The 13968-nt window shown below is 51.5% G+C and overlaps 1 protein-coding gene across 1 annotated transcript in view; it reads right to left on the bottom strand.

The window, feature by feature from the left end:
* Positions 1-13968, bottom strand: part of Hcn4 (hyperpolarization activated cyclic nucleotide gated potassium channel 4) — a 40564-nt gene that overhangs the window by 15937 nt on the left and 10659 nt on the right. The window contains 1 exon segment of the mRNA XM_005069627.4: positions 3334-3757. Within this exon segment, the coding sequence (XP_005069684.1) occupies positions 3334-3757 (424 nt within the window).

The following is a 13968-nucleotide window of genomic DNA, read 5'->3' as shown; positions in this document are numbered from 1 at the left end:
GGAGACTGAGTGCTCCCCGCCCCATCTCCCTGCCCCCCAAGAAAGAAATTGCATAGGGATTTGAAGAGGAGCTAGGGCAGGATTTTTTTTCTACAACCCCACCTGCTCTACACCCTAGCTTTTATGTAGTTGTGGGGTTGGAAGGATCTTCCTGATACCACTGCCAGGCAAGTTGAGGCAGGGAGAAGCCTGGAGGTAGAGTGGGCTACATAGGAGCCAGGGATGGGCTTTCTTGGGCCAGCTGGGAAACCCCAGTCTAATCCCAGGGGAGCCCCTGGCTGGGCTGAGTACATGCAGAAACCAGCTCAAAGCAATTTCCTCCCAAGCTGGTAGGGGAGATGAGGACATGAGTGCAGGGGCGGGGAGCCGTCCATCTGGCCACCCGGGATCTCCCTTTCTGCCCACATCATGTGGACAGCAGTGTGCAGTTCAGGGCCTCAGACTTCTGGGACCTCTGTATCCCCCTATGCTATAGCCTGCCTAATGGGGTCTGGATAACCCAGAGCGTAGCTAGGCCAGAGGGGCAATGAGGACAGCAGCCCTGGGCCTAAGCTTCTAAAGCCTAGGGTGTAGAGACAGGAAAGGGGGGACTTTTCTCTGCCCTGGCTGCAGCTAGCCCAGGCATGGGCAACTCCGTCAGCTCCCACTAAACAAGGAGGAAGGTTGGTCCTGGGGGTTACGGGACCTGGTGGTCCAAACCAATGCTAAAAGAGGAAAGTGCTGATACTCCTGGGTCTAGCCGTGGCTGAGAACAGGCGCAAGGGCTGGCGTTTGCTCTGAGTCTGAAGGGTGACCGGGGGTCCTGTTTATCCACAAGGAGAGAAGCCTGCTGGGTCACGCCGGGAGATATACCACCCTCCTTCCTTTCACAGACACTCAGGTGGGCCAGCTCACCAGCCCCAAAGGTGCTGCCCCTTATCTCCTCAGCCTTGAGTTCAGACCTACATCTCTGTGCAACTGGATGTCCCTTGGGAACTTCAAATACAGCCCATCACAGACCACAGCCTCTATCCCCCATGACCCACTCCTTTCCTGGTATTCCCTGTTTCAGCTGAGTCCCAGGGCCCTGCCCAGTACAAAGCGTACCGTTAGACAGATGCTTGGCAAGAACCTTTCAGACCAAATGGAACCCAGGCACGCACCACAGCTGCACTCCACTAACAGAAGGGATGCTACTACATCACCGGTCATGGACCAGGAGACAGGGAGCCTTGGCCATAAAGCCTACCCATGGGGCAAGTGGACCTTCCAATCCTTAGTTTCTTCACCTGGAAAATGGGGGTGACAAACCCTGCCATTTGTCTTGCTAGCTATAACTAAGACTGGTGAAAAGAGGCATTTATTTAGTAGTTCTCTATGACAGGCTACATGAAAAAACAAACAAAAACAAAACCAGGTATAACTTATACTCATTTTACAGGAAGAAAGGATGAGGCCGAGAGATGTAAGGTCGCACCAAGGTCACAGAGCCAAGCAATGTGTGGTTTGGATTTGAACTCGGGTCTCCAAAGTGTCATTCTAGCTCCAAAGTCCTCAAGTATTGTTAACACCAGGCAGGGACAACCACACTGCTGGCAGCCAAGAGATAACTGGATCCAGCCGCGTTTCTGCCAGTGAGCCACTTTGTGACCTTGGTGCAGTCATTGTCTCTCTTTGTCAGCAGGAACAATGCAAATTTTCCGAACCCAAGAGAATTTCTGCTGCCACGAGTGCTTCTGCCAAGCTAGTGTAGGCACTCACTTCTGCCACAGCACGTGTGTTCACGACGCCTCTGACCCGAATCTGCCGTGCCCCAGACATCAGCCGTGCTGCCGCAGGGCTGGAGGGCAAGGACGTGGAACCTGATCATAGGGCTTTCAGCCCAGGCAAGCAAGGGCTCTGAAGACTGGGGGCCCGCAGGGAGAGACACCTTGGCAATGAGCTTGCTTAGCACAGCCTAATCCACACCACCCCAAGGTGAGTGTCTCATGCAGCATATCTCCCCCAAACCTGAGAAAGCTCCCAGGCAGGCCTGTTTGCTATCGCTAACAAAATGGCTATATTGGTTGTCACTTGTCAATTTGGCACACGCTGGAGTTGTCTGAGGAGGAATCTCAGTTGAGAAACTGTACCCATCCATGTGGCCTGTGGGGAAGCCTCTGGAGGAGTTTCTTGATTGAAGGGGTGATGTGGGAAGGCCCAGCCCACTGTGGGCAAAGCAGGTGGTCCTGGGGTGTATAGGGAAGCAAGTGAGCGAGCCCTGAGGAGCAAGCCAGGAAGTAGTAGTGTTCTTCTGTAACCTCTAATTCCATTTCTGCCTCCGGGTTCCTGCCTTGAGCTCCTGTCCTGACTTCCTCCAGGATGGACTATGAGCTGCAAGATGCAATAAACCGTTTCCTCCCTAAGTTACTTTTGGTCACGGGGTTTATAACAGCAACAGGAAGCAAAGTAGGACGGTAGCAAACTCAGGCCCCAACACCCGGCAAAGTCGCCGCCATCTCTTCTCCCTCGGCCTTAGCCCTTCTCTTTTCCTCCTATGGACCAGTGCTCCAGCTGAGAGTGAGCTGAGGATCTCCACAGTGGTGCAGACCCACCTATTTCATCTGAGGTTTTCCCGAATTTAGTGTCTGTAACAGAGCCCTTAGACTCTTGAGTTTTCTTACAGTTTCACATGCAGGACTCCAGTGTCCCAGGGTCTTTTATCTTCTACAGCCAGCACCTCCGTGGAAGCTGGAAACTGTTTTGGCTAAGACCTAGGAATGCCCTGGACCTCTGACTCTAAGGCAAAGGAATGTAAACATTCCAACTCCCTCCCTTGGTTAGGACAAGTTCAGAGTGTGGGGTTCACTGTGCCCAGAGCTCCCCACGGACCTTTGCTCGATGTCTCACCTCACTTATCTTTGCACTTTTCTTGCCCATTTGTCTTACCACATTTTCCTCAAGATGCCCCCCACAACATCACTTTCATGAAAATCCCCATCTTGGAGAACATTCTAAAATAACCCAATCTAAGATAGTTGCCGACAAAATCTGTACCCCCAAAACCCAGATTTCTGTATTTAATAATTGACTCCATAGTTCTAGCAACCCAGCCCCTTTCCTACACAGCATGTATATGAGTGTCTACAGGTATCTGTGTGGTGTCCTTTGTGATTGTCATGGACTTAAATGAGATGCCACCTGGAAAGCATTTGTATAGAAAGTAAGACAGGCTAAGAAGTCACGGAACTGCTAACGTTTGTCCTCTTAGAACAGGCACACCATCTATAGCCACACTGATTCTCTGAGCGTACTCACTGGCCTTCTTGGCAGGGACCTCGCCCTCCCTCAGAGAGGGTCTGTCCAACGACTCACCTCTTCCCACTGATGGATATATCGGATGAGGCGGGAAAGCCGCAGGAGGCGCAGGAGGCTGAGGATCTTGGTGAAGCGGACAATGCGCAGAGCCCTTGCGGTCTTATAGACCTCTGAGTCAATGCGCGTCTCCACAATCAGGAAGATGTAATCCACGGGGATGGAGGAGATGAAATCCACCACAAACCAGCTTTTCAAGTACTTCATCTTAATCCGCTGTGGGTCAAGGATGATTTCTGTGTTGTCCTCCACCACGATCCCCGTGCGGAAGTTGAGGACCAAATCAATGAGGAAGAATGTGTCCGACACCACATTGAAGACGATCCAGGGTGTGGTGTTCTCATCCTTGAAGAAGGTGATGCCCACAGGAATGATGATCAGATTTCCCACCATCAGCAGCAGCATCGTCAGGTCCCAGTAAAATCTGCCCAGAGATAAAGGGGCCAGTCACCAGGAGAGAGAGGACGGGCTACAGAGAAGAAAGGATGCTTTGTGGAAAGGCACACGGGGGAGAGCCTGGGGGACTCTGAGGAGCTTGAGGAGACAGGCATGTGAGCATCGGGGAAAGGTGTGGAGTGCAAACACAGATCATGGCACAGACAGAGGCTCTTCACTGACCCCTCCCCCAGTCTTCCAGTGAGTTCCCCAGGTGTCACACCATCCCCATCCAGCTACCCCAACCAGTCAAGCTGAAACGCAAGCCAAACAATGACCTCTGGGGACAAATAAGAGACTGCTTTAGTGACAAAAGAAACTCACATCACCTTCCCCAGGCTCAGGCCAAGTTGAGGTTCCCTGAGGTTTAGCTGTGGCTGAGAAAGGCTGTCAGACAGCCATGCCACAGAGCGTGACCAGAGACCAGGGGATGTCCACTCACCCAGCAGGTGCCTGGGAGGAGATGCTTTAGCTCCAGCTTGATTCTGTCACAGCTATCCTATGTGACACCAAGAAGGTCCAAGGCTCCTCATTCTAGGCCTCCGTTTCCTCACTGTGTAGTCTTATAATTGTGACCTAACTTCTCTCCCATTGACTCTAGCATCCCCCTTAATCAGAAAAAGCCTTACGTCTCTCTGCCGAGTTTGCACATTGATATGGAGTGATACCCAGCTTTCTTACACTTGTACACACTTTATACACACAGCGCATCCACAGTGAGTGGTGGGTCCAGCTCCAGCTTCTACAGGGTATTCTTGATGAGGGTACATTCTACCAAGTCACACACTAGTCACTCAAAGACAGCTGCATATGTTCATTAGAAGTCACGTTCAGGTATCCCCATTCACACACACACAGCACGCAAACACACACACACACAGGGCCATCTTTCCTTTTCATTTAATCTCTGGGGAAAAACAAACAAACAAAAATACTGTGGCATAGAGGAGTTACTTAGGGCCATGTGGCCCTTCGTACATAAATCTAATAATATACCCAGGCTAGAGGAGTTTCTAAAATTAACAGATTGGGTGCAAAGCGGCTGGGAATGCTGACACCAGCAGGCCTGCCACTCCAGCGGATTTCAACACCCCACCCCTCCCCAGCTCTGGTTCCCTCAATTACAGACCAAATTCAAGACAGTAATTAACAGGAGAATGTTTGCATTTAGTGGTCTTCATAAAACCAAATTGCATGAGGCGAAACCACCCATTTCCTTACATTCTGACTAATTGTTTCAATCTTGAGTTTCCAGGTGCTGTAGATATTTCTGCCTGATCTGGGCTGGGGTCGGAATGTCGGCATTTCCTTCTCCCATCCCGGAGGATCCCAGAAGCTCTGAGAGGGGCAGATCAGCCTGTTGGAAAGGGTAGAGTTCTAGGGCCAGCCAACCCTGCATCGCTTCCTGCTCTAGTCACTCGGACTCTCCCGCCTCTGTTTTTCTCATTTGCTCATCTTCTTATCGACTCACGCACCTCATCAGCAAAACAAAATAAACGGAGGCCAGTAAAATGCTCTGACCCGTGCCCTCCATTATTAAATGGGTAAATAAACGACTTCAATCAATCGACTGGCAGGAAAGACATGAGAGGTGGAAGATACACCCTCCAGGGACTAGCTGGAGCAAAACGTCTACTGGGAGTAGGGCCAGAGGGGGAACCTGTAATACACAGGAGAGCCAGCGACAGAAGCCAGGGACCACAGCACCTGACTAATCATATGATGGCACCCGTTTGCCTCAGCATCCAGATGCCTTGACCTCCGGGAACTCACAGTCCCCTCGGAGGAATAGCCTTGGAGTCTAAGAAGCCATCACTTGCAGCCGGATATCCGAAGAGGTGGCTGTTGGTGACCATGATGGGAGAAACTGAGAGAGTGTTGCTGGAGAAGATGAGAAGACTCAGGCTCTGGGAACTGCCCTTGGCCTCGTAGACAGTGTCTCTATACTCTTTGCCAGATGGTTGCACAAATCTCTGAACTGAGCCCAAAATTGTGTTCAGCACCATGGACAGTGTCCGTCACGCCTGCCAGCCCCAGTCTGCAGGTCCAGCCAGGGGAGCTTGGCAACAGCCTCCCTGCTGGCATCTTCAGCACAAGCCACCCTCTCTACACCCACAGTCCGGGCAGCCAGAGTATCTCAAGTGAGTCCTTTCTGTGACTAGGACTTTTTATTGGTGACTCCTTAGAGACAGAAAAACCTTTATTTGAAAAGAGCCCCCAAACGCTGCACACGGATTGAGTACTTAACTTTGAGCTTTCCATGAATTGGACCATTTAACCCTCATACTAGTTCTAAAGCTACCACTGTCTGTGTTTTACAGATGATAACACTGAGGCTCAAACAGAAGCATGTGCTCAGGGCCATACGGCTAATGAGGAGCAGAAGCAAGATTCAGAGAGGTCAGTAAAACTGCAGTCTGGGCTGAGGTTAGGCAGCTCTATGGGGTGCAGGGGACAGATGAACCTTCATGGTGCTGTGTCACAGTGTAGATGATCCTATCAAGGTAGGTGCATCCCCTGCCCCAGACACAGGAGAGAAAGGGTTGTTGAGAAAAATCTGAGAGGACTGAGCTTCCTGATACCAGGGCCTCCTAAGGTCTGGTCTGGATGAGAGAACAGTGGATCTCACCGTGGTTATTAGCTGACAGTCATCCAGGGATAGCTGCACCTATCCTTCAGAAGAGAAACCTAAAGTCCAAGGGAATAGTAGCATTTCTGAAGCCACAAGGTAGGTGCCCAGCGTTCTCACAGCACCCCCACTGTCTCCAGAACCACTTGAAAATAACATCACCATCCAAGAGAAACATAGTAGCAGACAGCAGGCTGTGATAAGGAAACAATAGGCAACCAGACCAAGACACTCTGGAATTGGCACATGCCAGAATTAGAGGCCTGGGTCTCTGCGGTGCTCAAGTGCCTTCCCGCCCCAGCACTGATGGGCCCTGGTCAGAAAGAAACAGCTGGGCTCTGGTCAGTCCAAGTGTCAGACTGTCTCCCCAGCCTCTGGCTTTGCCTCCTCTTTGGGTCAGGCAGATGGCTGCGAGTGGAAATCCAGAAGCTGACACTGAGTGGCCAGGACCCATGTGTAGAAGGACTGAGTAACAGCAGACAGGCAAACAGTCCTTTACCCTGGTGTCTCAATTACTTATGGGGTGGTCTGAAGGGAGGGGCTACCCTCCATGGAGATGAGGGCAGAGATGATGACAACTCCAGACTTTGAACTCAGAGACTCTGAACTACACAAAGGACCCTCTCCTTTCACGCAGGCTTCCATGCTCGCCTGTGAGCATGTATGAAGGCAAACAGACAAATGTGTGTACACAACAGACTGCACATCTGCAAGCATGCATACACACATAAGTGAATTTTTGCAAACACACTTGTCTGCGTCTCCATTTTGCCCTCATAGCTACACCTACCTTCAGCAATGCCCACTTGTATACATTTTTGGCACAAATGACTATCCCTTAGGAATCCTGTCTGTCAGTCAGAAGAAAGAGAATGCCACCGTCTTGCCATTCAAATCTTTCCTATCATTCCATGTTCATCTGAGCAGCTACCTCCTCTGGCCTCTTTAACCTCTAAGCCTGAGTCTTGGCCAACTTGAAACTTGGCTTCAGCTCTTAGCAGTACACAGGCTTCTAAAGGGCAGGTCTTTGTCTCAGCCCTGGGTCCCTGAATTCTGAGTGTAGTGCTGCTCCTCTACCCTGTCTCTTCGTGCTCCTATGTGCAGATGGTTCCTGCTTCAGGCCCCCATCCTCCTCCTAGCACCAGACCTGCCTTCCCACCTGCCAGGAGAATGTGCCCACCTGGAGGGCCAGCTGTCTCTATACCCAGTGAGTACACAGCTGAACTCTGCATCATTCTCCAAGCTGAAAGGTACAACCTGCATTCCTGTCACTGCACCCAGGGCTCACAATCTCACAGCAGCTCTCTACAGAGCTCCCTTACCCTGCCTGTCCTCGCAAGTCCCTCAGAAGTTACCAGATCTTCTCTGGCTTCTCCTAGGATGCTGCCTCAAAGTGCCCTTTCTGCCCCATATCTGAATCTCTGCACCCCTGCTCCTGCACCTTACCTGGCCTCCACCCTCAGTCTGTTTGCCTCCAATACACATGCCCCCCCACATTATCTTTCCGAGCAAGCATTGACATGAGCCCTATGGGGAACCTATGGGAATCCTTAGTCTGGCAGCCCAGCCACCTCTTCTCTTGTCTTCCCCTCAGCTCCTTCACAATACCCAACAGGACGCCTGGTCCTCCCCTCCCAGGCCACTTCTCATCCACAGTCTTGCTCCTCTTTCAGAGGCCATCAGCTTTTGAAGTCCTTTCCCCTGTTCAAGGTTCAATGTCTTCATCTTCACAAGGTTGGCCTGTGTTCCCTGCCATGGGCTTGGGCTCCTATGTTCGTAGATCCTCCCATCTTCATCTTCAATTTCTCCACCTACTCTCCTTGCTAGCCCTTCTACAGATCACAGAACCCAGGAGTCTTCAAGTCTGGGGAAAGTGGAGAGAGCTGAGACACTCTCCTCCAATCGTGCACTATCTGCCCTGTGGTAACAGACAGTAAGATGTGGGACAGCAGTCTGTAGCTGTTAGGCACTAATCTTTATGTGGGTTATTTTCTTTTGTCCTTATAAAGACACTAAGATGCAGATGCTGGTTATACCCTTTTTACAGACAAGGGGACTGAGGCCCTGCAAGTTGAGAACTTCAATAGTGGATCAAGAGTTCAAGGGCAAACAACTTGACTCCAGAGTCCCGCCTTTAACCACCCCATAGAAATAGAAGTTAGGCTAGTGGTATTTTGTCACTCCCAAACTTTGCACCCCCCAACTCTTTCCTGTACCGTCTTCCATGATTCCTTCCTCCCTGGCTTCTCCACTTTTTGATCCATCCACATCTCCCTAATGAACCTAGACCATCACTCTCTGGAGCCCCTCACACCTGAAGGTCATGGTGAGTCAGCATCCTCCCCCCTGCCTCCTGCTGTCGCTACCTGCCTCCGGCAGGAATGTCTACCAGATCCTCTGGGCATCCTGTCATCTCTTGGCCATTCTCCAGCACTCATCTGCCACCCATGGGGACTGTGGCAATCTCGGCACCTGGTTTGCAACCTTCCACTGCATTCTGTCCTGCCATGCCACCAACCACCCTGGATGACTTCCATTCTATACCATGGATTCAGACAAATCCAGGCTCTGGGAGCTGGAAGCCCCAGTGACAACGACTCCTCTTAATGTCCACTGCAGTCACACGCCCCAGGCCAGGCGGCACCTCCGGTTGGCCCAGCTCCGCACTTTCAAAGCACGGCCTCTCCGCCCTCCCTTCCTCTTGCTTTCTGCAGCCGTGCCTGGTTAGTCTCAGGGTCCCAGGAGCTACCGTCTGCTGACTCTTCAGATTCTCCCCCAAAGAGCTTCCTGTCCCAGACACGACTGTCCAGCCCTCCCACTTCTCTAAGCACACCCTCACCTCTCATGCTGATCTTTCTGGAACAGTCTTCACAAAAACACCACCCTGGCCTGGGTGGGCATCTTCCTTTCCATGTCTGCATGGGGTTCAGGGAGAAGTGCCCCAGCCCCATTTGACTAAACATCCGGGCTCCTGAGCATCTCCTGCCCCCACCCCAAAACCCACGTCCCCTCTTCCAGAAACTCAGAAGTCACCTCATGCCCGCCCCCAGCAGATACCACACCTTCAACTCTACAGAGAAGAGATAAGCCACCAGAATGTCCCTTCACTTCCTGCCACCAGGCTCCTTTGCCCATTCTCTACTTTCCTAAGTACAAGGTAGCCTATGGCTCTTCCTCCAGCCTCTGAAGGCCAACCTGATTCCTCTCCAGGAGCCTTGAAAAGGGTCCCCCTCCTGCCCACATCCCCAGTACCTCCCCCTCTAAGCATCCTTTCCCATTCATGTATCCCAGGCTAGACTCCACCTGGACATATGGCAGAGGACGACCTTGAATTTCTTGTCTCCACCTTCTGAGTGATGGGATTTCAGGCACATGCTGCCATGCCTGGTTTTACGATGTACTGGGGATTGAACCTGGGGCTTCATGCATGCTTGACAAGCACTCCACCAACCAAGCTACTTCACCAGCTCAGCCTTTTATTTTAAGCTCTCTAAGACTACAGCCAAAGCTGTGCATCCAGCCTGCAGGCCACAGGCCACTGTGGCAGATCCCCCTGCCACCCTCCCCCGCTCCTGTTTGTTGTGGTCCTAGACAGAGCTGCCCCTCCCTTTGCCTCACATCCCAGGGGTCTGTGTGACTGCCTGCTGGTGAGTAGTCCCTGCTGGCTTCTGCCCTGGGCTTGCACGTCAACCTCGCCCCAATCATAGATGGCCTATTCATCTCCCGTCACCCTCTCATCTCAGGCTTCCGTTGGGGAGCATACTCCCTCCACCGCCGCCTTCCTGCCCAGCCCCCCTCAGGCCCCAGGGTCTCCCCACAACAGTGAAGAAACTGCTCTTTTCCTCCAACCCCCGCCTGGCCACCAGGGCTCTATTTTTAACCCACCTCAATATCTCTGACTCAGAATCACAGGGCTCCCAGGTAGCTGCTCCCAGCCCTCTAGGCTGCTGCAGACACAGATTCAAAACCAAGAGTTGGCAGCTGGGCTTGGTCTGTGAGCATGCTTTTCTAATGTTTCCTCAATTATCACTCACTTGAGGAACAATAGTAGGTCCCTGAATGACCCTTTAGGGCTTCTCTCTTCTAAGGCCCCTGGCTAGTCTAGGCTAAGGTCCCAGCGCCTCATGATAGAGTGAAGGCTGGTGTCAGCCACTCAGTGAGAACAAGGCAAACTGTGAACTATGACTGAGCCGCCCCTTCCACACAATGATCCTTAAGCTGTGGGATATACACACCTGGGCTTCTTCCCAAGGCTTTAGTAGGTGAGGATAGGGTCTGCCATCTGTGTTGCTGACAAACTCCGTGCACTCCTGAGGCTGCTGCGCCAGGGGCACACTCAGAGTAACCAGGCTGCAGCAGGATGGTGGCTAGAAACTGACGTTTTACTGACAGATTGTATGGCCTTTGGCAAGTCATGTAAACTGTCTGAACCTGTTGTCTCCTGTTTAAAATAAGACCATTAGTCCCTACATCAATGATCTTGGCAAAATTAGCTAAGACACTATTAATTTCTGGGGTGTCTTGTAGTCCAGGTTGGAATGACTTTGAACTTCTGATCCTCCTGCCTCCACCTCTACAGAGTGCTAGGATTACAGGTGTGTGCCACCATGTCAGGTCTATGTAGTGGCAGGGCTTGAACCCAGGGTTTTGAGTATGCCATGCAAGCACCCTATCAGCTGAGCTGCATCCTCGGGTCCTGGGATGCTGTTTCTAACACATTATATGGTGTGTGTTATCATCCTGTGCCAACAAAATGCAGGGCCTATCTGGAGAAATGTGGGGCCCTGTGAAGTCTCCTAGTTTCACCTCAAACAGCACTTAGTCTGAGATGCGTAGACCCACTCCACAGGGGGGTTGATGACCTGGAGGCCAACTCAGTGGCAAATGTTGCCTAAGCCGGGGGAGAAGATGGGGTTTATTTAGCTGTACATCCCCCAAGGGAATTCAGCTGAGGCTCAAAGAGAAAATGGGGCAGTGTAGCCTGCTAGCTACTATAGCCTCAAAGAGGAGATGGGGGTGTACCTAGTGTGTCCAAGGATCAGTACTGCGGCTCGAGGCCCATGCAATATGGAAGAAGACAGGGAACACAAAAGCCCAAAGATCTCAGTTCTCTTTATGTCTCTGTTTAAGGAGTTCCTTTCTCTCACACCCTCCTCAGATTCCCCACAAGCATACAGAGAAGACGAGGCCGGGTACACTGAAGGCACCACAGAAGCCAGAGAGGCTGACAGAGGGCTGAGCCTGCAGAAGAAAAGGAAAGAAGTGTGACTCAGAGGCCTCAGTCTGAGGCCTGGATGGAGGAAAGACAGGGACTCCCTGAAAGGCAGGCCTGGAATCCAGGGCTCTTCTGGAGCTTCAGGGGCCATGAGGATTGCAGATTTCCCAGGAAACGACTGTTATTGCACCTCTGGATGATATATCCTCCTTCGAGACTGACTGCTGGGGACTCTTTGAGGTGATAACCCCTTGCTTTCCTCAGGGGTTGAGTTCTTTGAAAGTTTTGTTTGTAGACACACACACACACACACACACACACACACACACACACACACACACACACGCTGCACAGCAAAGGACATCTGCTTACTCTACAATAGTCCAAGTTATCAGAATCCTGAACGCCCTCAGGCTAGTGCTTCAACGCCCAATGAGAGAAGATGGTCTGAAGGAAACGGGAAAGGACCAACTCCTTAGATCCACTTAAAAGAATCAAAGAAGGCTCAAGTCCCACTCCCCCAGGAACCATCTGCTCTACTGTTCAGGAGAGTGGGACAAAAATAGAGTATTGTTGTAGAGCAGCACATGAAAACCACCCCTCCCCCAGGGGAAATTAGGTAGCAGGGCTCATCTGCCCTTGTAAAAAGGCCCGTCAGGGTGAAGGAGAAAATGGGCTCGAGTTGTACCAACCTCCGATAGGTTTGGACCACAGTGACTATGGTAGGGAGAACCCAATGAGAAAGCGAAATTTTGCTGTGCACCCCGATTTTGCTGAGATGGGTCAGTTGAGCAATAAGGATCCCACTGAGGCATAGGTGCTCTGAGGGTCTGGGCAAGATGGGTCTCTAGGCCTCGCCTGTCAGCAAGGAGGCTAAGGGAGGGCTGAGATCCGCAAAGGCCCGCCCAGCCTGATTGCCATGATTCTGATTTACAACAACCTACTTATGACAATGTGGGGAAGAGTTCACTGGAGAAGAGGGACGGGGCTGGGCATGGGACACAGAAGTCAGTGTTTGACTAGAGCCCTGGGAGCTAATGCAAGACTGAGGCAATCTGAAGCTATCACAGCAGGTACTTAAAGCCAGAGGGCCTTTGGGAAAGCCCACCATACAGGCTCCCAGAGAATTAAGTGGCATATTAAGCAGTAGGGGTATGTGCTGGCTATGTTTTTGTCAACTTTACACAAGCCATGGTTATCTGGGAAGTGGACTTCAATTGAGAACATGCCTGCATCAGATTGCCTGTAGGCAAGTCTATGGGGCATCTCCTTAATTAATGATTGATATGGGAGGACCCAGTGGTACCATCCCTGGACAGATGGTTCTGGATTGCATTAACAAAACAAAGCCAAATAAAACCAGGCTGAGCTGAGCAAGCCATGAGGAGTAAACCCCTAAGCAGCACTCCTCCATGGCCTCTACGTCAGTTCCTGCTTCCAGGTATCTGCCCTGACTTCCCTTCAGGATGGGCTGTGTGATCTGGACATGTAAGCCAAATAAACCCTTCCTCCCCGTGTCACTTTTGGCTATGTGTTTTATCACAGCAGTAGAAAGTGAATGAAGACAGAATGTTTCCTAGAACTGAGCCTGCCAAGCCTCTTTCTGGGGAGGCCAGTCAGTGTGATCACACACCTCAGGGATGCTTGCAGTGGCCATCACCCAGGCTTTAGGACCTTGATAAAATGCAACGCTAGTCCTTATCATATTCAAACGGTCAGAGAAGAAAGGCTTTAGCTAGACTAGCCTTTGAGTCTCACACTCTTCCTTGGCCCTGTCTTAGAAGTTGCCTTTCAAGAGCCTCTGAGACTGGAAAGACGGTCACTTCACAGCTGACAGACCTATTGGCCTGTGGGTTCCTCCATCCACAACCACCTCGTATGACCTGCAGTTTCCATGAGTCCTCATACTGAGAGAGAGTCCTTGGAAGGCCAGCTCTGAGCTTCCAGGAGGGGACAACTCTCCTCAGGAGTTTCCCCCAGGAGTTAGAAGAACAGTCAGGACCTTAGGCAAGAAGGGGACATTTCAGATCGTTCTTATTAAGCCCTTGATCCAGGTTGGTCCCTGGGTAGGCTGCCCAAGGAACATAGCAAAGAGAGTCTTTTGTTTGTTTGTTTGTTTTTACGAGACAGGGTTTCTCTGTATTGTTTTGGAGGCTATCGGTCCAGCCCGGCTTCGAACTCACAGAGATCCGCCTGCCTCTGCCTCCTGAGTGCTGGGATTAAAGGCGTGCGCCACCACCTACGGCCGCAAAGAGAGTCTTTAAAAAAAAAACTCCACAGGCTGGGAGCTAATGGAGAGCTCCCACCCTGCCTCTGCAAGTCCTCTGCAGAAAGATGCCCAAGGGGCCCCAAATAC

The sequence above is a fragment of the Mesocricetus auratus genome, unplaced genomic scaffold (assembly GCF_017639785.1).
Source record: "Mesocricetus auratus isolate SY011 unplaced genomic scaffold, BCM_Maur_2.0 Super-Scaffold_100022, whole genome shotgun sequence".
In the NCBI taxonomy this organism is placed as follows: Eukaryota; Metazoa; Chordata; class Mammalia; order Rodentia; family Cricetidae; genus Mesocricetus; species Mesocricetus auratus.
Note: the sequence above shows the minus strand (reverse complement) of the source record. Positions and strands in the feature narration are given on the sequence as shown.